This window comes from Phyllostomus hastatus, unplaced genomic scaffold (genome assembly GCF_019186645.2).
Source record: "Phyllostomus hastatus isolate PE091 unplaced genomic scaffold, TTU_PhHast_1.1 phas_contig_1, whole genome shotgun sequence".
NCBI classification, from domain to species: domain Eukaryota; kingdom Metazoa; phylum Chordata; class Mammalia; order Chiroptera; family Phyllostomidae; genus Phyllostomus; species Phyllostomus hastatus.
The window spans coordinates 20577207-20599020 of record NW_025333498.1 but is presented as its reverse complement, the minus strand read 5'-3'; the positions used below and the strand labels follow the sequence as shown (position 1 = coordinate 20599020).

The following is a 21814-nucleotide window of genomic DNA, read 5'->3' as shown; positions in this document are numbered from 1 at the left end:
AGGACTGGTTCATCAGAAGCTGAAGCGGCTTAGCAAGAAATAATATGTGACAAGACATGTGAGGCATCAAGATACTCTTTTATGTTAAGGATAGATGCTCCATACCTATTTGTACCCTCAAACCCCTAGAGCCCTAAAATATTCCAAGAAGCAACTAGCCCACGTTTCTGGGCTACTCTGACTTGGCACAGTCGTAACTCAATAAAAGATTTCTGAGACCAACTGGCTTTGGGCATCGTGCCTCCACAAGGGAAAGGACAACATTAGGGAATCATATCTTCACAGGCATTATGTATCCCTATCTATTTACTCTTTGGAATCTTTGTTATTTGTATTATTCGTTGTACTGCTGGTTTGGTTTGAGTTGCTGATTTGACAAAAATCGAAGTGAAAAAAGTGCCTCACCGTAAGAAAAAATCTTTTAAATTAGGTGACTAAAATTATTGTGCAAAAAAGTATACTAATAAAAAAGGGCTCTGGCAGAGGCAATAGTTTTTTGCAATGAACAGCATTTTAATGATCTAAAATCATGTTTATTTTAATGTATGCTGCTCCTCCTGCTACAGCATATGCCAGGCACAGGTTCTGGCAAGGTATATATTGTATCACTATTTTTTAAAATTGGAGAGAGAGAGATAACGAGAGAAACATTGATCTGTTGCTCCACGTATCTACCCATTCATTGGTTACTTCTTGTATGTGCCATGACAGGGAATCAAACCTACAACCTTGAGTATGAGGGGGACGTTCTAACTAACTGAACTACCCACCAGGGTTGTATCACGTTTAATGCTCACACCGACTTAATAAAATAGGTGACATTTATCACTGGCCCCATTTTATACATGAGGGATGAAGATGTTGAGTAACTCGCCCAAGGTTAGCTGTCTGTAAACTGGTCAGCCCTCATTTGAAGGCAGGCTCTCTGGATTGGAGTCCTAGTTCTTAAACACTTACTGTACTTTTTTCTCAACTCCAAGATTCCATGAATCTTTGACTTAAAAATAAATTCACTTCTCACTTTTTTGAGATTACAACATGATGTAGTTTAGATATATATGGATAATTAAATCAATTTTTTGAAACGCATAATTTGAAAAAAAGCCAAGACTTCATATGAATGGAAAGGCTAAAGAACGGCTGGAGATACGAACGACGTCCAAAACCACTTAAAAATAAATATTTATCTTAACTCCCTCCATCACCCTGGTGAACACTGTAAACAAATTTCTTCCTGGAGAGGGCGAGCCTAGGCGGGCTGTGGGAGTCCGCGGCGTGCGCGCATGCTCAAAAAGCGGCACCGGCTACTGCTCCCCGAAGCCACGCCCACTAAGGCGCAAGGGCTGCCGGGACGGCCCCCATCTTTACGCGCGTTAGGCGAGCTGGCGGCGTTGGGGAGGCTGGTCGCTGCAGTCGCTGTTAGTGATTTTGTGGCCCGAGTCTGCTGGACCGGGACCTGAAAGGTGAGCAACGCCTGGGGGCTAATGAGAAGGTACCAAAGTTCTGCTTTCCGTGGTGCGCGACGGCTCTTTTCCTTTCTTTGCTGCCTCATGCCGGCTGCGCCCGCGCCTCCTTCCTCACGTTTGGGTTTTGAGCCGCGTGGGCCGCGGCACGCTGGGCTGGGACGCGTGAGGGGGCCTTCTTGGAGGAATGCTGGAACCCGGGTTTCTGCGCACGTGCCTGGGTCCCAAGCTAGCCAATAGTTGCTTTGGAATGGGTCCCTGGAGGTGTCGTTTGGGCAGAGCTGCCGGCATCTCCACTGAATCTTTCACATTTCCTACCTTCATCATCTTCCAGTGTCGCCAAAGGCGTACGTTTGAGGCCATCTGTGTAAGGTTCTAAGGAGTTTGGCCCAGCTAAACTCCGTAGGGTTCCTTGGATAATGTGGGACAGAGTGGAGGCCCGAGAATCGCGTCTATGTAGGTGTTCCCCTGGCGTACTTCTCTTGGGTTTTTAGGGTCTTCATTCACGCACATCAAGGCTTCTGTGCGAAATGGTAAATGTGATTAATATTTCACTCGTAGTTGTACATTCTGGGAAGGAATATGATGAAACGAAGTTCCAAAATTGGGTGGGCCAAGAGGTCTTGTAAGGATTAAATAATTTTTTATTTCACCCTTTGCTTTATAAGGGGCCCTAGATTATGGTTATAATTTAGGACTGTAGGTTGTGGTCAACACACCAATGCATAAGATTGATCAAACTTTGTAATGTGATGTGCACCACATAAGTCCCTATCACAAGAGCTTCCAATGTGCATCCAGCTGATTACATTGTAATTACAGTGTTTAAGCGATGCCTCCAAGAAGTGTACCAGTGATAGTTCATCACAAGAGTCGCTTAATGGCATATATCCTTGATGAGCTCCTATATACTTTTGTACGATGTGGACGACTGGATGGTTTAATAGAACATTGGAGGCAAAGTAATTTGAGATGAGAATCCTTGATTTTGTGTCTAGCAAACCAACCTCACAGCCTCATTTTTTCCTGCACTGCTAATCAGGAAACTGATTAGCTAATATATCAGTGAATGAGTAGGCGTACTCCCAGTTTAAGGATGTTGTTAACGAATTGTTAACGATGTTTTAGTGTCCTTGGGCTCTCAAATTGTCATTCCATATGTTCCATAATATACTGCATCTAATTGAGCCCTGGCTAAAATAGGATTATAATACTTAATCTTGGCTGATAAAGTTTTTGGTAAGTCATTTGTGACTAGTTTTATTTATTTTAATATGTTCATTGATTTTAGAGAGAGAGGGATAGTGAGTGAGAAACACCAGTGTGAGAAACATTGGTTGCCTGCCATTCGTGCCCAACCAGGGATTGAACCCACAACCTAGGTATGTGCCCTGACCAGAAATCGAACCCCAACCTTTTGGTGTACGGGATAATGCTCCAACCAACTGAGCCACACTGGCCAGGACAACTATGACTAAGTTTAAAAGAAATTTGACTGCACCAAACAGGTGAGACTGAAATCCATAATGAAGATAGCCACTTTCTTTGTTACAGAACATGGAACAGTGATTTACTGAAAGGGGTGTGTATTAATAGCTTCTCTTTTTTAAAATTTTAATATTTTTATTGATACTTATATTTATGTTTTTATTTAGAGAGAAAAGAGAGAGAAACAATGATTTGTTGTTCCACTTACTTAGGCATTCATTGATTGATTCTTGTATGTGCCCTGACTGGGGATCAAACCTACAACCTTGGCTTATCCGGATGAGGCTCTAACAAACTAAGCTACCTGGCCAGGGCTCGGTAGCTTTTCAGTTTTCCATCCCTTATTCTAAAGTTTTCTTTTGTTGAAAATTGACAATTGAGTAGAGAAATTGAGCCTGTGAAATGAAAAATTCTTGATTTTTTGTTTCAGAAGAAATTAGTGGGGTGTTGATAATCATTCTTTTTCTGGTCTTGAATTTTATGTTAAAAAATAACAATAATCTAATTTGGAAAAATTTACAGACCGCCACAATGGCCGAAAATGGTGATGAAAAAATGGCTGCTCTGGAGGCTAAAATCTGTCATCAAATTGAGGTATGATCCTTGTACTACTCAAGTGTGAAAACAGCTCTTTGCAAGGAAATTTGGGGCTTCAAAACAAATACAGAAAGAACATTTCATTTGAGTATGTATATTGACCTATATTCAACGTTGGGCTTGTTTTTGATTCTTTGAATTAGTTGTATATATAATAGTATACAGGTTTTTTTTCCTCAAAGATTTTAATTAATTAATTTTTAGAAGGGAAGAGGAGGAGAGAGGGAGAGAAACATCAATGCGTGGTTGCCTCTTGCGTGCCTGTACTGGGGATCTGGTCTGAAGCCCAGGCATGTGCCCTGACTAGAAATCCCACTGGTGACCCTTTGGTTTGCAGCCCGTGCTCAATCCACTGAGCTACACCAGCCATGGCTTAATAGTATATAGTTTTATATTAGTGTAGCCAGTTTATGAAGCCCTAAGACTACAGACATTTCGAAAGATAACACTATAAACAAATGTTACTTAACTTCTTAAAATTTGTGTAAATTTTTGTTGACTAGAGAGAGAGAGAGAGAGAAGTAGATTTGCTTTTCCACTCATTTATGCATTTATTGGTTGAATCTTGTATGTGCCCTGGCGAGATCGAACCTGTAACCTTGGCTATAGGGACAGTGCTCTAACCAACTGAGCTACCTGGCCAGGGCCTCTTAGTCTTTTTTTGAACTTAAGTCTTATATTTAAGTTGAAGCTTTGCATAATGGTTGGTGTGGGAAATTATTTCTTAATTTATATCTTATGCTCTTATTAAAGAACTTCATATTTGATGTGTTTTGGAAATTCTCAGAAGTATTTTTTTAGGTTGTACTTCTCTGCCATTTTAAATTCTTATGTTGTAACTTTTTGAACTGATTTCTTTATAATTGTGAAGAAAACTACAAATTATTATGTATTTAATATTTAGAATAATACGTAGATGTATATAGCCCTGGCTGGTGTGTGGCTCAGTGGATTGCATGCTGAACCAAAGAGTTGTTGGTTTGATTCCCGCCCAGGGTTGATTGCCTGGGTTGTGGTCCAGGTCCTCTGGTTGAGGGCGCACAAGAGGCAACCACACATTGATCATTTCTCTTCCTCTCTTTCTTCCTCTCTCTCTGAAAATAAAAAAGTAAAAATTAAAAAAAAAACATAGATGTAGGTAGAAAAATGATTTCCCTTCTACAACCTGCCACCTCTCAAATACCACCCTCCTGAGGTAATCAAGGTTAAAAGCCTAATGACTACCCTTTTACACTTTGGTCAGGGTTCACATTAACATACATTTTATTTTTCTTCCCTTTCCTCCACCAAACATGGGATGCATTTTGGGGGAGTGAGTTTTATGTCATCACTTATATGCCAAGATTCTTATTTGATATATAGGATATTTCCAATATTTCTTAGTTGTAATAGTTTTATCATGGATATCTTTATATATGAGAGATGTTCTGGTTCGAGGGTGATGTACATTTTTTAAAATTTTAAACACTTATGGCCAGTTTACATCTCTACCTGCATGACCATTTCTCTGTTCAGGCCAATACTGGGCATATTTGTGCTTAGAATTTTGGCCAATTAGGTGAAAAATGCTTTTTATTAATTTACATTTCTTTGATTAGTAATGAGGTTGAACTTGTTTATAGTGCATTTTTAGTTTTAGTGATTTTTGTAATGTCCTTCATTCATTTTTCTGTTAGTATTTTCTGGGTTTTTTCTTCCCCCTTGATTTATGAGAATTATTAACAAACTTCTATTTGCCTTACTTTTTATGTTACTTTTGGCATTCCAAATAGTTACACTTGGGCCTTTTCATGTATAATTTCCCTTTGTTTTTATACTGAGAAAGAGTGCCTCTATGTTTAAATTAGATATATGCTTTTAACTTTTAAAAATTAGAGTGATTAACCAGTGTATTCCAGTTTTTTAATTTACTGTTTCCACGCTGATTTGAAGTGAGGATTTTCTATATACTAAATCCTCAGGTGTTTTTATTTGTTGTTGACATATCTGTTAAATTACATTGTTTAGGTAATCAATTTTTAGTTTTATCTCTTTGTTAAATTTGTATTATAAATATTTAATTATGGTATATTTAGGAGGAAATATTTATTGCCTCTTAAGTTATGACATGTATTTTTAAAGAATAGAACTTGATGTAATGGTAATAAAAATACATCTAGGTTGGAGTCAATATTATTACAATGATCTGAACTATGTTGTAATTATCTTGTAGTATTATTTTGGTGACTTCAATTTGCCACGGGACAAATTTTTAAAGGAACAGATCAAACTGGATGAAGGCTGGGTACCTCTGGAAATAATGATAAAATTCAATAGGTAAAAACCTTTTAAAAACCATCTTTAGATTATCTATTAACAAGTGCTAGTACTAAGTCTTACAATGTTTTCATACATATTCTTCAGGTTAAACCGTCTAACAACAGACTTTAATGTAATAGTAGAAGCATTGAGCAAATCAAAGGCAGAACTCATGGAGATAAGTGAAGATAAAACCAAAATCAGAAGATCTCCAAACAAACCTCTCCCTGAAGTGACTGATGAGTATAAAAATGATGTAAAAAACAGATCTGTTTATATTGTAAGTGGGCCTTTAATGCATTTAATTATATCTTAAATTTAGAAAGAATGGGTAATAGAGTTGGTAAAAATAACAGCTCATCATAACTTCACTACTTACTATATGTCCCTCACCACTTACTGTATGTTCTTAACCTCTTTAAGCCTCATCTGCATAAATGGGGATAATATTTTTACCTTACAGAACTGTTGTGAGAGTTAAATGAAAAACCCATATACCACTGGAGAAAATCATTAACATATTGTAAGCACCAGTGTACATCACCTGTTTTTCTTTATCATCAGCTGAATTTGATAGCAGTTTTCTTTAGCACATTAATTTTTAAGTTGTTTTTTATTTTGGAAAATTTCAGGCACACAAAAGTAGATTGGATATATAATATACCATTATCCAACTTCAGTATTAACACATGGTTAATCTTGCTTTATCCTTACCCAATTGGATTATTTTGAATCAAACCCCAGATAAAAGAGTCACTTTTGCACTGGAGAACAAAGGCTCATAACCAGAGCTGTTAAACATTTTGGGAGGGAGGAAGAGTGGGAGGTAGAGATATCCTGGCTTCATTCAAGACAAAATAATTCAGAATTTCTTCCTAATTGTTTTACCTGAGAAGTCATTTGTACATTTCCTTGTCACAGAAAGGCTTCCCTACTGATGCAACCCTTGATGACATTAAAGAATGGTTAGAAGATAAAGGTCAAGTACTAAATATTCAGATGAGAAGAACATTGCACAAAACATTTAAGGTATGGTGGTATGATTTAACAAACTTTCTAGTTGAAAAATATATGGGACATACCTAAAAATCTTTCTTTCCCTTTTAAAAGGGGTCAATATTTGCTGTGTTCGATAGCATTGAGTCTGCTAAAAAGTTTGTGGAGACCCCTGGACAAAAGTACAAAGACACAGATCTACTAATACTTTTCAAGTAAGTGTTTTTGCTGATGTTTCTTCTGGCCACTTAGTTGTATGAAATTTGACACACTGGGATAAGGAATATGGAATAGATCACCTGTAAGGCCAGTAGTTTTGGTAACCACAGGCATCCTTTGAGAAATGCTTGGAATTTGCTTAGTGGAAACTATTAGTCCTTTGAGAATATATAGAAGTGTTTATTAGTACCTTTTCTGTGTTAGCAATTAGTAAAGGAGGTTAAGTTTTAGTGCTTTACATCTAAAACTTACAATGAGGCTGGATACTAAAACTTGGGCTTTTAGTGTTAGAAATCACTATACAATTTTTATCTGTTCTTATTTCTCATAGTCTATATATGCCTATATTTTTATATAGTACAAAGGATTTTTTTTAATAGAGATTTGGATCACATTTTTTAATATGTATATCTAAAAACTTGGACAAACCAGAGCATTTTCATGATTAAGTTAGATGTGTGACCATAGTTTCCTACTTTTGCATTATCCAGTATTCTAAATATGCTGTGTTCTAAACCTGGTCTACTTAGAGATGCACTGTGATGAATTGCTGTGTTAAGCCCTCAAAAGTATTTTTTAACCTGATTTTATAATTGTTCTTATTCTTGGGTCTCAGGGATTTTAGAATTTTCTCTTTTTGTGAGATGAACACTGTAGAAAACTCTGAAACATTAAAATATTTTACATAACTTCTAGTTTACTTTTTTTTAAAAATACCTGAATGATACATGAGATGTAGGGGTTCTTATTAGGGTCATGAAAATGTTCTGAAATTAAATAATAGTGATATTTGTATAATCTGGGTAAGTTAAAAAGCATAGAATTATATACTTTTTATCTTTGTTCAAGTACTGTTTTCTCTCTTTTACTCCCAATCCAGCCCACCCACCCAACCCTCCCCACTTCCCTCCCATTACCACCCTCCCCCTAGTTTTTGTCCATGTGTCCTTTAAATTTGTTTCTGTAAACCCTTCCCATTCTCCCCTGAAATTCCCTCTTCTCTCCCCTGTGGACACTGTCAGCCTGTCCTCTATTTCAGTGTCTTTGGTTATATTTTGCTTGTTTCTTTGTTTTGTTGTTTAGGTTCCTGTTAAAGGTGAGATCATACGGTATTTGTCTTTCAGAATTATATACTTTTAAAATTGAATTTTATGGCATGTGAATTATTTCTTAGTAAAGCTGTTACTTGGGGAAAAAAAAACATAGAATGGTAACTTCCCTTGACACCTTTTGAATTTTATGCCATGTCTAAATCATTCAGAATAATCTGAAATCTTTTCATAAATTTAGCCTCTGTATTTTGTGTCCTTTAGGGAAGATTACTTTGCAAAAAAAAATGAAGAAAGAAAGCAAAATAAAGTGGAAGCTAAATTACGAGCTAAACAGTAAGTTAAATAGAGCTACTAAACTTTTTAATCCTCGCCTGAGGATTTTTTTTTCTTAATTTTAGAGAGAAGGGGGGAGGGGAAGAGAAAGAGAAAGAAACTTCCATTGGTCGCCTCCCCTATGCACCCTAACCAGGGATTGAACCTGCAGCCTTTTGGTGTACTGAACAATATTCCAGTCAGCTGAGCTACAAGGCCAGGGCTAATAGAGCGTTTTGATTCCTTAAATCTTTGACAAAGGTAGATAGTGGTTCTGGGGAAGGAAACTGATGATGACCTCTGGAATGAGTAGCAGTAGGCCTTTCTATTGCTCATGAAACATTGAGGTCTTAAGCTGCATTGATAATCTGGGGCCACACTGTGTTGCACTGTAGCATTGGACAATCAGAAATCCTAAGACTGGCTTTGGTTATTAAGTAATTTAGTGATAGTGATCAAGATTAACTTTATCAGGATTTAATTTTCATATATATATATATATATAGTAAATGGAAACATTCAATTACATTTTTCATTTGTAGAGAGCAAGAAGAAAAACAAAAGTTAGCAGAAAATGCTGAAATTGTAAGTATATATTACTAGTATCTTAAGAAATCTGTAATTCAGGGCTATGAGAATAAACGGTCTGAAGACTTTTCACAGAAAATCTATAAGCATTACCATAAAGTAATAGCCAAATACTATTGCCTAAAATTAGTATTTACCCAGAGATAGTTTAAGGATCAGGTTTATATAACTAAATATTACTTATTGGAGAAATTAAGTTAAATCAGAAGCCATTGCAAAACAAAGGATGATAGAGGAAATACACCAAATGTTAAACTACTCAAATTAGCATTTTAGTTTGTAGCCTTTTCCTTATATAGGTATAGAGTGGTATAAGCCATTTATGATTTGTGGTTGCTTTTAAGAAACTTTTATTGCCTTGTATATTTTCATAGAAATCTCTAGAAGAAAAAATTGGCTGCTTGCTGAAATTCTCGGGGGACCTAGATGATCAGACCTGTAGAGAAGATTTGCACATCCTTTTCTCAAATCATGGTGAAATAAAATGGATAGACTTTGTCAGAGGATCAAAAGAGGTTTGGAAAGTTTTACCAATGTTGAAAACCCATAGAAATTTCTTTTAGATGAAATAATTAGCAAAGAGAAAGCATTTTTAATGGTGTTGAAAAGTTTAATCATTTACTTGTCCATTTTGTTGTTGCTATAATTCCATATGATGTGTGATTATTTTGTTATACTGTGAATAATTGTTGGATCAATGACTACAAGTTTTGTAGCAGTTTCCTTCCTGATGTTCACTGAAATTCATTGAAAATGGTAATGGCATGGAAGATTTTGCAGGCTAGGAAAAATTACTTTGAAGGAATTAACTGTGGGACCAAAAACTTAAGGGTATGGCCTTTTGTCTTTGCTGTAGGGAATAATTCTATTTAAAGAAAAAGCTAAGGAAGCACTGGATAAAGCCAAAGATGCAAATAATGGTAACCTACAACTAAGGAACAAAGAAGTGACATGGGAAGTACTAGATGGAGATGTGGAAAAAGAAGCATTGAAGAAAATCATAGATGATCAGCAAGAATCCCTAAACAAATGGAAGTCAAAAGGTCAATAGTTCCGATTTTTCTGACAGTGTGGTTATTTAAACTCATTTGCTTGAGTAAACATTGTAATAATTGCTCAAAGACAAGAAATTTAAAGCATTTCTTTATTGATCTCTCAATTATCTCTGCAGGTCGCAGATTTAAAGGAAAAGGAAAGGGAAATAAAGCTGCCCAGACTGGGTCTGCTAAAGGAAAAGTACAGTTTCAGGGCAAGAAGACTAAATTTGATAGTGATGAGGAACGTGATGAAAATGGTGCATCTGGTAAGTTTTTTTTAAGTCTTTGCTACTTCCATGAGAAATTATTTGTGGGAGAGAACAGTGATGTGGTTTTTCAGTTTCTACATGAATGACATTCTTGGATTGTGATTTACCCATTATGCTGTTTTACAAGTGATAACAAGAATGTTTGGAAGATAAGTTTAGAGAGCAGAAGGTTTATGTACTAAGAAACAGCCTTTTCTCCTTGGTAATTATGCTCAATATTAAAATAGAGTAAGCCTTACAGCGAACTTAAAAATTATGTCTGTTATTGTACAGGACCAGGAAAAAGAGCAAGAGAAGAAACAGACAAAGAAGAACCTGTATCAAAACAGCAGAAAACAGAAAATGGTGCCGGAGACCAGTAGTTTAGTAAAAAACTTTTTATTCATTTTAATTAGGTTTTCAGCTGCTTTTGTCTTTGGAGGCTTTTAAAAAAGAAAACCGTATTAGGTCCACTTCAATGTCCACCTGTAAAAAAGGAAAATTTTTTGTTGTTTAGCTTGTCTCTCTCTTTTTTTTTTGTTATCCAAATGAGGATATTTTTGATGTACAGTTCTATGTTATTTCAGATAACTCAAATATCAGAAGAAAGATTCTTGTACTAAACTGCCTTTTTAATATGAGAATGTGTTAGTACAAACTAATAAAATATACTATATAAAGAGCAAAGATTTAGTTTGTTTTATTTTTACCTAAAGTATGAGAAAGAATTTATTTTAAACCAGAATATTGGCTGGTTATAGGCCATTCCATAATCTGTCTCCCAGGCTGGCTTTCTGTATTTACTTGGGCAACTTGGTAACATTAGAAATAATTACTTATTGTAGAGTTCAAGAGACTTACTGATTTCTTTTTATGAAATTTGTATGATGCTGGCAGGTCATACCTCAGCTCTATAAAACAACAAAAAAGGCCAACTAAGGATAAAAATTCTATTTCCAAGCATTTACCACCCTTGACTAAAAACCACCCCATGAATTATGAAAGCACTTAATGCTGGTACAATGAAGATTCCAGGCCTGTCACTTTAACTTGGTACCCAAGGACTACCATGATGAATCCCAAGGTTAACCACAGGAAGTTAAGTTTGGCGTTTCTGCTATTTTGGTCACTTAAACCAAAATTTGAGATTATAGAGAAGAGTTTAGAAGGGTAACAAATGGACAAAAAAGTATACCCTACGAAAGTGATAGTACCTTCCTATTTTTAATTTCCTAATTAATAGCACTCTCATAATAACAATACTTATTTTAAAATTTTGTCTGGATTTTAGTAATGATAGTAAGTAGCTAAGTATTTTACTACTAAACTCAATGAAAACCCATTTTTTTTCATATTCTTTCTTTCTAAAGAATAATGTAAGTTCTCCAAACTTACTACTGATCCATTGCAGAGGGATGAAAATGAGTCTACCCATCCCTTCATATTTTACAACATAAATTCTAACTCTAGGTCACAGCTCTCAAATTTTAATGTGCAGTCAAATCACCCTCAAATAAAATCTCGTTGAGGTGCAGGATATAATTCAGTAGGTTTGGGTAGAGAGTAAAATTCTGCAAGTTTGACAAGCTCCCAAGGGATGTCAACACTGATGATCTAAGGACCACACGTGGAGCAGTAAGGCCCTGGTCTGGTACACTGCTGGATCTGTTCTGAGGTGGATGCTCTGTGTCACACATCCTTACACCTTTAACTGTGTAAGGAGTGATAATACTGAATATAATATGAAGACTGACCTTTCACACATTACTAATTATTAAGAACAGTAACTAGTTATATGTTAATGCCATAGTTTTAACTGATAGTTTATCATCATGTAAAAAAACACTTCCCCATTACTATACACATATCAGATTTTACAAAATTGGATTACAGTTAGCTTATTGTTGTATGCTTTCCCCATTTTGATGTTTGTGAATACTTTCCAATTTACTAATAAAAATGTAATAAGCATGATTTACTCAGTGTGGATGACTATATTCTATCCCCCACTTAAAAAACAATTGTTATTTGACTTCAGGGGCAATTAGAAAATTGAAATAGAACGGCAATCCAGGCATAATCTGGAGGTATTTTCCAAAAATGGACTTCAAACTGATGTCTGACCTACTCTAACCCAAACTTCAGCCACTGTAAAGCAGCTTCATGGGGTTCTGTCTGAGCCAGGGGTGCCCAATACTTGGGTATTATTAGACATTATTATTAAAATGAATACATAAATTGGGACAGTCTTGGCAAACAGTAATACTCTGTCTTTACTCCATTTGCTACCCACTACAACCATGTCTATTTGCCACACTAAAAACATGATTTACAGTATCTTCTCAGTACCTGTATAAAAATTCTGGTTTGGCTAATGCATTTGGCTTTCTTAGATAATTAAGTTGAGATTTGTTTTATGAGAAATTTGAAAATTGTCTTACCTGCAATGATGTCTATCTTGATTTTCCATTCTGCGGCTTTCTTTTGAATATGCTGTACATAATGACATGTTCGTGTGAACTGGTTTTTAAGTTTTTAAAAAATCCCTCTTTGTTAACACTTGGTAATAAGTTTTCAAGCTTTTAAAACTTCATTAGAATCTAGACCCTTACATTTTTTTCAACTGAATGCAATGGACAGTATTAAGAAACCAAGCCATTTCAATATATTTAACTGAGACAAATTACATAATCAAATCTAAATCACAAAGCTGCTGTTTCAGAAGTACATGGAAGTGCACAATGTACTCAAATGGTTTCTGCAGCATTACTTCATCAATATATACAAGTATAACTATCCTGGAAACCACTCAACAGAGACCATTCCTTGGTAGTATGGAATAGTAGTTAAGACAGCCTGCAATTGAACTGCCGCTGTGCTACTTACTGGCATTGTAACCCTGATCTACTCATCTTTCTGTGCCTCAATTCCTCATCTGTTAAATGGGGACAGCAGTGGTATCTCTCATCAGATTGTTGTGGAATGTGAAAAGTGCTCTGAACTGTCCTGGCTCTAACTGTTAACTATTACAGGTCTAAAATTCTTGAATCACTTCATAAAATTTTTGGTTAATTTGTTATAAAAACTGCTTTATGAATTTTTAAAATAATATATACAATACTTCAACATTAATGGAGATGGGAAAAAGTTGCATATAATCCCTTAAATTATGTGTATAATTACCTAGAAATACTACAAATCCAGAGATACCAATATTTGCTATTAAGCATTTTGTTCATGTTGGCAGTGTTTATAATATTTAATTGGCATCAAGCAGGTTGATAACTTTCCCTAAATTGTAGGTTCAAATATTCCCATTATAAACAATACTGACAATATGTTTATACATGCAGTTTTTTCTTGAATGTAATAAATCCCAATTTTGTGCATATTTTCCCATTTTGAGATCTAGAATTTCTGTATAAGGATACAGACTTCAATGCAAATAATACTGTAATTTAATGGACTCTCAGGATCTTTGATAAATTTGTAAGAAATAAATTATGATGACATTTCTTTGCTAGCTGAGCCCTAAGGTTGGTGAAAGTGTTTAGACATTAGATTATACAATGGAATGTGGCTGGTTCTGGCAGAGATGTCCAAGTATGAATGGGGTAAGTTTGGGATAAACATTGAGAGAACAGTGCCTGGCTTATTTGCTTTAACTGAGCCAAGAACTAAATCATCGAAATTCCTAATGAAGAAAGATATGGCCACAGTCTTGGGAGTCACAGCTTGCCAGCATATCTGCCAGGATAATTCCATTTTACTTAACTATTTCTACCAAAAAATTACTACACAAATGTACCTATATTATAAATAGAGGGCCAAGCACTTTTAAAGACGAAGGGTCTACAGTTAAGAGATATGGAGTAATCTTCAGCGACAATTAATTATATAGAGTATTTAAAACAAGCAAAAGTACCACAAGCTTAACAGGGACTGTCTTAATATTAGTTCATTCCTTACCATACCTCCTTCATGTATGCATAATATACAGCAGATTAATTTGCAAATTATATCCTGTACTAGTGGAAAATATGTACTAAGTAAAAATGTACTAATATGCTTAAAATTCAACCATTAAGCCTGCCAAGGCAATGATGATAATGCTACCTTTTAATGGTGGAACATGGTAATACCAAACAGCAAAGATGGGAGTTCCTTGGTAATGTGGCTACAAGAATTCAATAAGACTTTGCTGCTTAATTGCATTTTTAAAAAAGATTTTATTTATTTATTTTTAGAGAGGGGAAGGGAGGGAGCAAGAGGGAGACAAACATCAATGTGTGGTTGCATCTCACGTGCCCCCTACTGGGGACCTGGCCCACAACCCAGGTAGGTGCCCTGACTGGGAATCAAACTGGTGATCTTTTGATTTGCAGGCTGCCATTCAACTGAGCCACACCAGTCAGGGCTTAATTGCATTTTTTACTGGCATATTTTACTTGGTCTGCATGAACTGTATATAAGTAACATAAAATTAGTTATTTCAAGCTATGTAGAAATGAACAGAGCAGGCCTACTTATCTTTAGAAAAGGCCTGCATATAAGGTTGGCCCTTGGCTGGAACATGGGAACTTAGATTTTGGGAGGGTTTCCATTCCCTATCCCCTTAGATGATACGCACACTGTGCTTTAACTTTATTCTGAATAACTGTTTTGCTACTGGAAGGCTGAAATTTGGATTTGTGCCAGGCAGGGGGTAGGAGTCTTACATGATCAGTCCTCAGTAAAAATCCTGGGCACTAAATCTCTAATGAGCTTCACTGATTGACAGTTTTTGACACGCCTGTCACAAAAATTCACTGCTGGGAAAATCCACTATGTACTGTGTGACTTCACTGGGACAGAACTCTGGAAGCTGGACCTGGTTTCCCGACTTTGAACTATGTACCTTTCCCTCTGCTGATTTTACTCTGTATCCTTTCGCTGTGATAAATCATAGCCATGAGTATGATTGTATGGTGCGTCTTGTGAGACTTTCTTGAGATGCATCAAACCTGAGGATGGTCTTGGGGACCTCAACACAAGCTTTTTAGATACCAATAACAACTGGTGTTTGCTTTCACATATCAAATGGAGATTTGTTTACCAGTAAAGTCATGTCTTCTGCTGCTTACCTATATTTGGTAACACTATTTAGCAGTATATATATTTTTAGCCATACAATTTTATATTTTTAAGGGGTTATTAGATTACCATATATCTAGAACTTATTGTTTCCAACTGGATCCCAGCACACTGTATTTACAGAAATATTTTTACTACAAAACTACTTAAAAATCTCTAATACATGTATTATTTAAATTAATAATAGCTAATAGCAATTGCGTATTCTAGATACTAAGTGCTTTGTAAATATTAACTTATTTAATTCTCATGACAGCCCTCAAAGTATAAGGTACTTGTAGTTCCTTATACTACAAGAGTACAGGTAAATACAGTATAGGTGATAAAACTGAATTCAAGTACCTTCACCAAGATAACAGCTGGGAAGTAGCAGAGTTTAGAAATGAACATAGGCAGGCTCATTCTATCATCTGTGTTCTTGGTCACTATGTTATTTTGATACCAAAAAAATGTACCAACTCACCCCCAGTTTTCTGGAACACACTTTATACACCTCACATGTCAAATGCTGGCAAGAATAATGGAAGAGGTGGATTGTAAACAAAAATCTGTTTAACTCCAGGCTCAGTGTTCTTGAAAAACCAGGCCTTACCGCCTTACTTATGTGCACCAGGCCACACAAGGCCACTGGGCTACAGACATCAATCAAGAGTTACCCAGGCAGCCCTGGCCAGGTGGCTCATTTTGTTGGAGCATCTTCCTGTACACTCAAAGGTTGCAGGTTCAATCCCTGGTCACAGTGTGTAGGAGAGGCAACCGATCAATGTTTCTCTCTCACATCACTGTATGTCTCCCTCTCCCCACCACCTTTCTCAAATCAATCCTTGGGTATTATAAAAAAAAGACCCAGGTAAACAGGACATAGTTTAACCCTAGTTATACCATACTTCTCTACTCTTAAATTACAGTCTCTTTCCTGGTAACAGTTCCTGTCTGAACAAATCTTTGACCAAAAAACAATGAAAAAAAAAAAAAAAACAAACCCTTACCAGTATATGGGCTATGGAGGCCAACCTGCGGTTGGTCTATGGGCTGCCTGTGGCCCAGGATGGCTATGAAGGTGGCCCAACACAAAATTGTAAATTTTCTTAAAACCTTTTTTTGATTATCAGCTTTTGTTAGTGTTTGTGTATTTAACGTGTGGCCCAAGACAACTTTTCATCAAGTGTGGCCTAGAAATGCCACAAGGTTGGACACCCCAAAAGGATGGATAGCTCAAGAAAGCTACCACAAACGCTAGCTAGTTAAAGGGAGAATTCAGTTTCTAAGTGCCAGATGTTAAAAAAGGTCAGGAAAAATAAATATTCTGGTATTCAGATTTTTAACAGTAAATAAATTTCACAGCAAATCCTTAAAACAGTGTCATGAATTTAAAATGACACAGAATATCATGAGATTTAAAACTTACTTCTCTAGTTGAAGATTTGTGTAAAGAATATACTGCTGTTCTTGCCAATTCCAAAGCAGTCTTCAGAAATGCCATATCTGTCCCTGTTAAAAGTACAAAAAGCTCCAATTTACAGTATATACCTTTTATCAAAATAGAAAATTAAATGAATTTTTATTTATACAAGGTATTCATAAATATGAAAATAGCCACTTCAAATTCTCTGCAGAAAGGGTACAAATAAGTACACACCTAAATATCTAAAAAGGTTGATAGAATAAAACCAGAATTATACTGCCTTATTTGAATAAGCATAAAGTAAATATTTTAGTATTATATCCCAAAGGAATGCTTTCAAAGAGAAGAGAACGGAACAGATAGAGCAGTAATCAGTCATGAGGGGTTGAGAGGTGCAAGAAGGACTTCACCTATGCATCTTCTCATCTTACTGACTTTCTACTCTCCTTGCCCACAGCACACACCAAATAAAAGCTAGTGGGTCACTGTTACTGATGGACACATGATGAAACCCTCAGGTGTGCTAAGGTGTTAAAAAAAGTTCTGAAAGTATAAAATACTTTAGAGGATTCATAATCATTTGTAAAGGTTAAGGAAAGCATTCTTGAAACCAGATGGAGTATACATAAACAAATAAAAAGATATTTTTCATTTAGTACAAATTTGTGACAACAAAGATTGAAACATTCAATTCCCTATCCATGCATTAGACAAGCTGAAATTGTAGTAACTACAGGTAGGAAATTGGTTTATTTAATGACAAGTGATAAAATCACTTAACCCAAATAATCAGCAAGCAAGTGGTTTTCAAAACCAATACACCTGATTCTTGTTACTAACCTTTATTATTTTTGGTCCCAAAGGGAGGATTCATAATTACTGTATCAAATGACTTGGACATTCTGTTAGATAATGAGCATACATCACATTGAACCATGTCAACATTTGTTAACTCAAATTCCTCCACATTCCTATGAAATACTTCCAATGCATCTTCATCTATGTCAAATCCAACACACAACCTATGAATACAAAACACAAAGACTACTTAACAACTTCTATGTCAAAATATTAACACAATCAAAACCATATACATTTTTAACCCAACTGGCAAAGTAAGGGTGAGTATTCCCTTTCAACAGCATGATTGCCCAGCCTGGCAGGGGCTGGAAAGTTAGGTCTGCAAACAAGGGAGGTATCTGGCTGCTGCTGTTACTGTTTTTTCAGTTTGTTCTGCTCAAAACATACTCATTATCAGATTCTTGCTCCCCTCATCTCATACTACTAAAGTCCCATAAACATAATCAGTTGATCTATTTATGCTTATTAAAGCCACCCCATACCAAATAGTACATACTGGATCACCTACCCTGCTCCTAACATTGCAGTTCCGATGCTAAGTACTCCACAACCACATCCTAGATCTGCAACCACTTTATTTTCAATGTCATCATATGTGTTATGAATTGTATAGAGCATACATGCTAAAAGATCAAAGAACATATTAGAGAATAAGTAAGCAAGTTGAAGACCAAAATCCAATTTGTCCCTATAATTCTTTAAAATAATTTGTCTGGCATTATCTAGTCCTCCCCCAAATGGTATTCTAGATAATGAAAAAAAAAAAACATAAGGCACAATAACTTGGTACATAGTACGAGGGCCCCCAACAAAATAATAAAACACATACCAGTGATTTCCAAAAAGTAGCCTCTGCTGACAATGCCAAAAATGACATGACTTTGAGGTAAAATCAGAAACATACGGTCAAAATGTCTTATATTTCCTCAGCCTGTTCAAAACATTGCTATACAGACATAGATATCAGCTTTCTTTGATGCTGAAATATTTTTATGAAATGGTGGTAAGTATAATAGGTTTTAAAAACATCTTTCCTTGGAAATGGCCTAAGCACCCATCAGTAGATGAGTGGGTAAAAAAGCTGTGGTACATTTACACAATGGAATAGTACACAACAGTAAAAAAAGAAGAAACTTTTACATTTTGTGACAGCATGGATGGACCTGGAGAATATTAGGCTAAATGAAATGAGCTAGTCAGTGAAAGGCAAATGCCACATGATTGCACATAATGTGGAATCTAATAAACACCATGAACTAATGAACGAAACAGAAACACAGACACATGGAACAGACTGACAGCTGCCACAGGGGAGGTAAGACTGGATGACAGATGGTGAAGGGATTAACCAAAGAACATTTATGTATGAACTATGGATATGGACAGTGATATGCGGTTTGACTTAGTGGGGGGGCGAGATAGGGGCTGGGTGGAGAAGGGAAAGGGGAAAAAAAGCGGGAACAGCTGTAACAGTATATACAATTTAAAACAACCTTTAGGAAAATTTCAGGAAAATAAAGTTAAATTTTAAGAAACAGACAAAAAAATTCTTTCCTTGTTAATTCATAAACTTGGCAACTCTGTATCAGTGTCCAAAATTATTTTGAAATTTTACTAATTTGTGAATCTGTCTGGGAACCACAGCATTAACATTAAATGGCACAGAACTGTTTTTGCAACAAATTCTTCACCAGAACACAGTTACCATAAGCTTAGGCTAGAATGGGAAAGAAAAAGACCTACATCCACAATGCAGCCTTTAGACTCATGTATTCAGACACATGTTTACGATCCACGGGCACTTACATTCATGTTCTACTAATATGAGCAGATAAGAGAACTATTAAGGAGTAGAGCAGAAGCTCCTGAGATTGGAAAGGGATATTTCAAATACATAAAGATCTAGGATATACTGAAGGTTACCCACAAGTAAGAACACTGATATCTCCTTGTGGATATCTGCAAGGACTACTGGCCATCACTGATTCCCCAGAATCCAGAGGTTTCATCAAAAACACAATTACAGGGCATCTCAGGCTGAATACACTGTCCTGATTATTGCTGCAGGTGTTAGTGACTTTGAAGCTGGTAGAGAATTAGCACAAAGCCCTGGCTGGGTAGCTCAGTCAGTTAGAATCTCATCCCAATAGCCAAGGTTTTGGGTTTGATCCCCGGTCACTGCACATACAAGAAGAAACTAATGAATACATAAATCAATGGAACAACAGATAGATGTTTCTCTCTCTCTAAAAATCAATTAAAAATAATAAAGTAAGAATTAGCACACAAGTGTGAAACTGTCTTTTTAAAAAATTGGACTCTACTTAGAAACCCTATAACCAGAAGACATTCTCTAAATCAGGTAAACTGGTCTTAAACAGTTTTGTGCCAATTTTTGGTTGAAATTATGACAATATGTTGGCGTTAAGTGCAGGAATGCATGTATTTTCCTTTACTTTCATTGGCAGCGTAGAAACAAAACTGTGTTGGAGTTGGATGAGTTTCTTCCTTGCAGGTATTGAGGACAAATTAATTTTCCTAAGACTCACCAATGACTTTGGTAATACATTTATTAAGTAGAATGTTTTTTCCTGTATTCTGTACTGTATTACTGGTATCCGTCTCTCACACCAAGCAACACTGCTGATTCTGGGATCACTTGTTAAAATTGAAATGCATCCTCATATTTACACAGCGCCTATTCTGGATTTGTTAAACTCAGTCCTTCAGCTAGCACATCTAGTGTTCATTTATAGGGCAGAGTACAGCATAGAAATCTCTGTGCTGACAATTTGTTGCAATAGGAAATTGATCCTTATTTGGCAAATATTTACTGAGCTCCTTATTAGTACCAGAAACTCTTCCGGCACTGGGAATTGTGTGAACAAGACCAAGAAATTCTTTGACCTCAAAGAGTGTACCGTGTAATGAGAGAAATAAACCGTTAAAATGATGTCTCACAGTGTTAACAGATATGGAAAAACCAAACAGTAAAATGACAACGTGTATCTCTTGGGGCGTTTTTAGCTTTGGTGTTAACAAAGTCCTCTAACGGGATAGGTAATCTTTCAGCAGATTTCCTCTAGACGGTCTTTGTATCTAAATAATTGTTCTCATTTCATTATGGAGTAAGTAGACAAGACTAACCAACTCGCGAGGCAATGGACCAGCCACCCTACCTGCGATGTGAGGCCTGGTGGGATACTGTTCTAGAAGTAGCTTGGGATTTTCGAATCCATCCACTTGTTGCAGGCGACTCTCTAGTTCCTTAAGCCTTAATTTCTTCATTTTTGAAAAAAGTGGGGGCTCTCCAGGTCTAAAGGCACTGGACCTGCAGAGAAACCCGTTTAACCTGCATTTCCCTTAGCCTCAAACCCCCCCACCCCCCGCCTATTTCTCAGTGCTGCTGGCCAAGGGGCTGGGCAGGGGACGAAGGACGCTAAGGACACAAGGACCCAGACTGTTTCCGATCCTCTACTTGCGCTAGCGGCGGATGGCCGACGGACTTCCGCCAGCCTCTGACTCCTCTGCCTCCAGCTTCTCCCGCGCGGATCTCGGGATTCTCCGAGATCAGCGGAAGCTCCCACCTGCATTTCACGTACAGCGTCGGGACTTTTTAAGATGCGGCTCGTTCCACGGCTGGGGCCGGAAGTGCCGCTACGCAAGCGCACTCACGTCTGCTACCGGTGGTTCCCCGCCGAGTTGCAACCGTGGCCGGCCTCAACTGTTCCGCTGTGATTCAACCTCCTTATCCACCAACCTCGTGGCCCGGTTCGTACCGTCGGTAGAGTCGGCCCTTCTCGCAGACCCCAAGTCTGTCCCCGCTAATACCCTCCAGCTTTTTTTTTTTTTTTTTTTTTGTTTGAGTACCAGCAGGCTCTGAACGGATAGAGGAAGGAAGTGGGTGGAAATGATGGGGAAAAGAGGGCGAAAGTCACGACCATTTCGTTTTGATGCCCAGTGTGGCGTTTTCTGCCTTCTTTCTCCCAACCTCCCTCTCAAAAAGTAGCAGTCTCCTTACCTTTGCCTCCTTGGCCATTAGCATGTCCTACTTTATTATAACCGTGTTTGCTTCTTTTTAGGTCACCTGTGCCATTTACCTCAAATCTCAGAGGGT

General features: G+C 36.8%; 2 protein-coding genes across 6 annotated transcripts; one reads left to right on the top strand and one right to left on the bottom strand.

Annotated features, from left to right (window-relative positions):
- Positions 1-1331: 1331 nt before the first annotated feature.
- Positions 1332-10985, top strand: SSB (small RNA binding exonuclease protection factor La). The gene is made up of 12 exons (XM_045824857.1): positions 1332-1463; positions 3474-3545; positions 5761-5864; positions 5952-6126; positions 6768-6875; positions 6957-7057; positions 8375-8446; positions 8968-9010; positions 9388-9528; positions 9870-10056; positions 10185-10316; positions 10593-10985. Exons 2-12 carry the CDS (start codon positions 3483-3485, stop codon positions 10679-10681), a joined length of 1215 nt encoding a protein of 404 aa, XP_045680813.1. The 5' UTR covers positions 1332-1463; positions 3474-3482; the 3' UTR covers positions 10682-10985.
- Positions 10682-21354, bottom strand: METTL5 (methyltransferase 5, N6-adenosine). 5 transcript variants are annotated; one of them, XM_045825121.1, is made up of 8 exons: positions 21285-21354; positions 20877-21028; positions 18206-18320; positions 17677-17858; positions 16840-16922; positions 12740-12791; positions 11160-11209; positions 10682-10784 (listed from the first exon to the last, which is right to left on the bottom strand). In XM_045825121.1, exons 2-8 carry the CDS (start codon positions 20983-20985, stop codon positions 10719-10721), a joined length of 657 nt encoding a protein of 218 aa, XP_045681077.1. In that variant the 5' UTR covers positions 20986-21028; positions 21285-21354; the 3' UTR covers positions 10682-10718. The 5 variants fall into 5 exon arrangements, with proteins under 5 accessions (XP_045681077.1, XP_045681102.1, XP_045680927.1 ...); XM_045825146.1 differs by having other exon boundaries at positions 21300-21341; XM_045824971.1 differs by having other exon boundaries at positions 21176-21331.
- Positions 21355-21814: the final 460 nt, after the last annotated feature.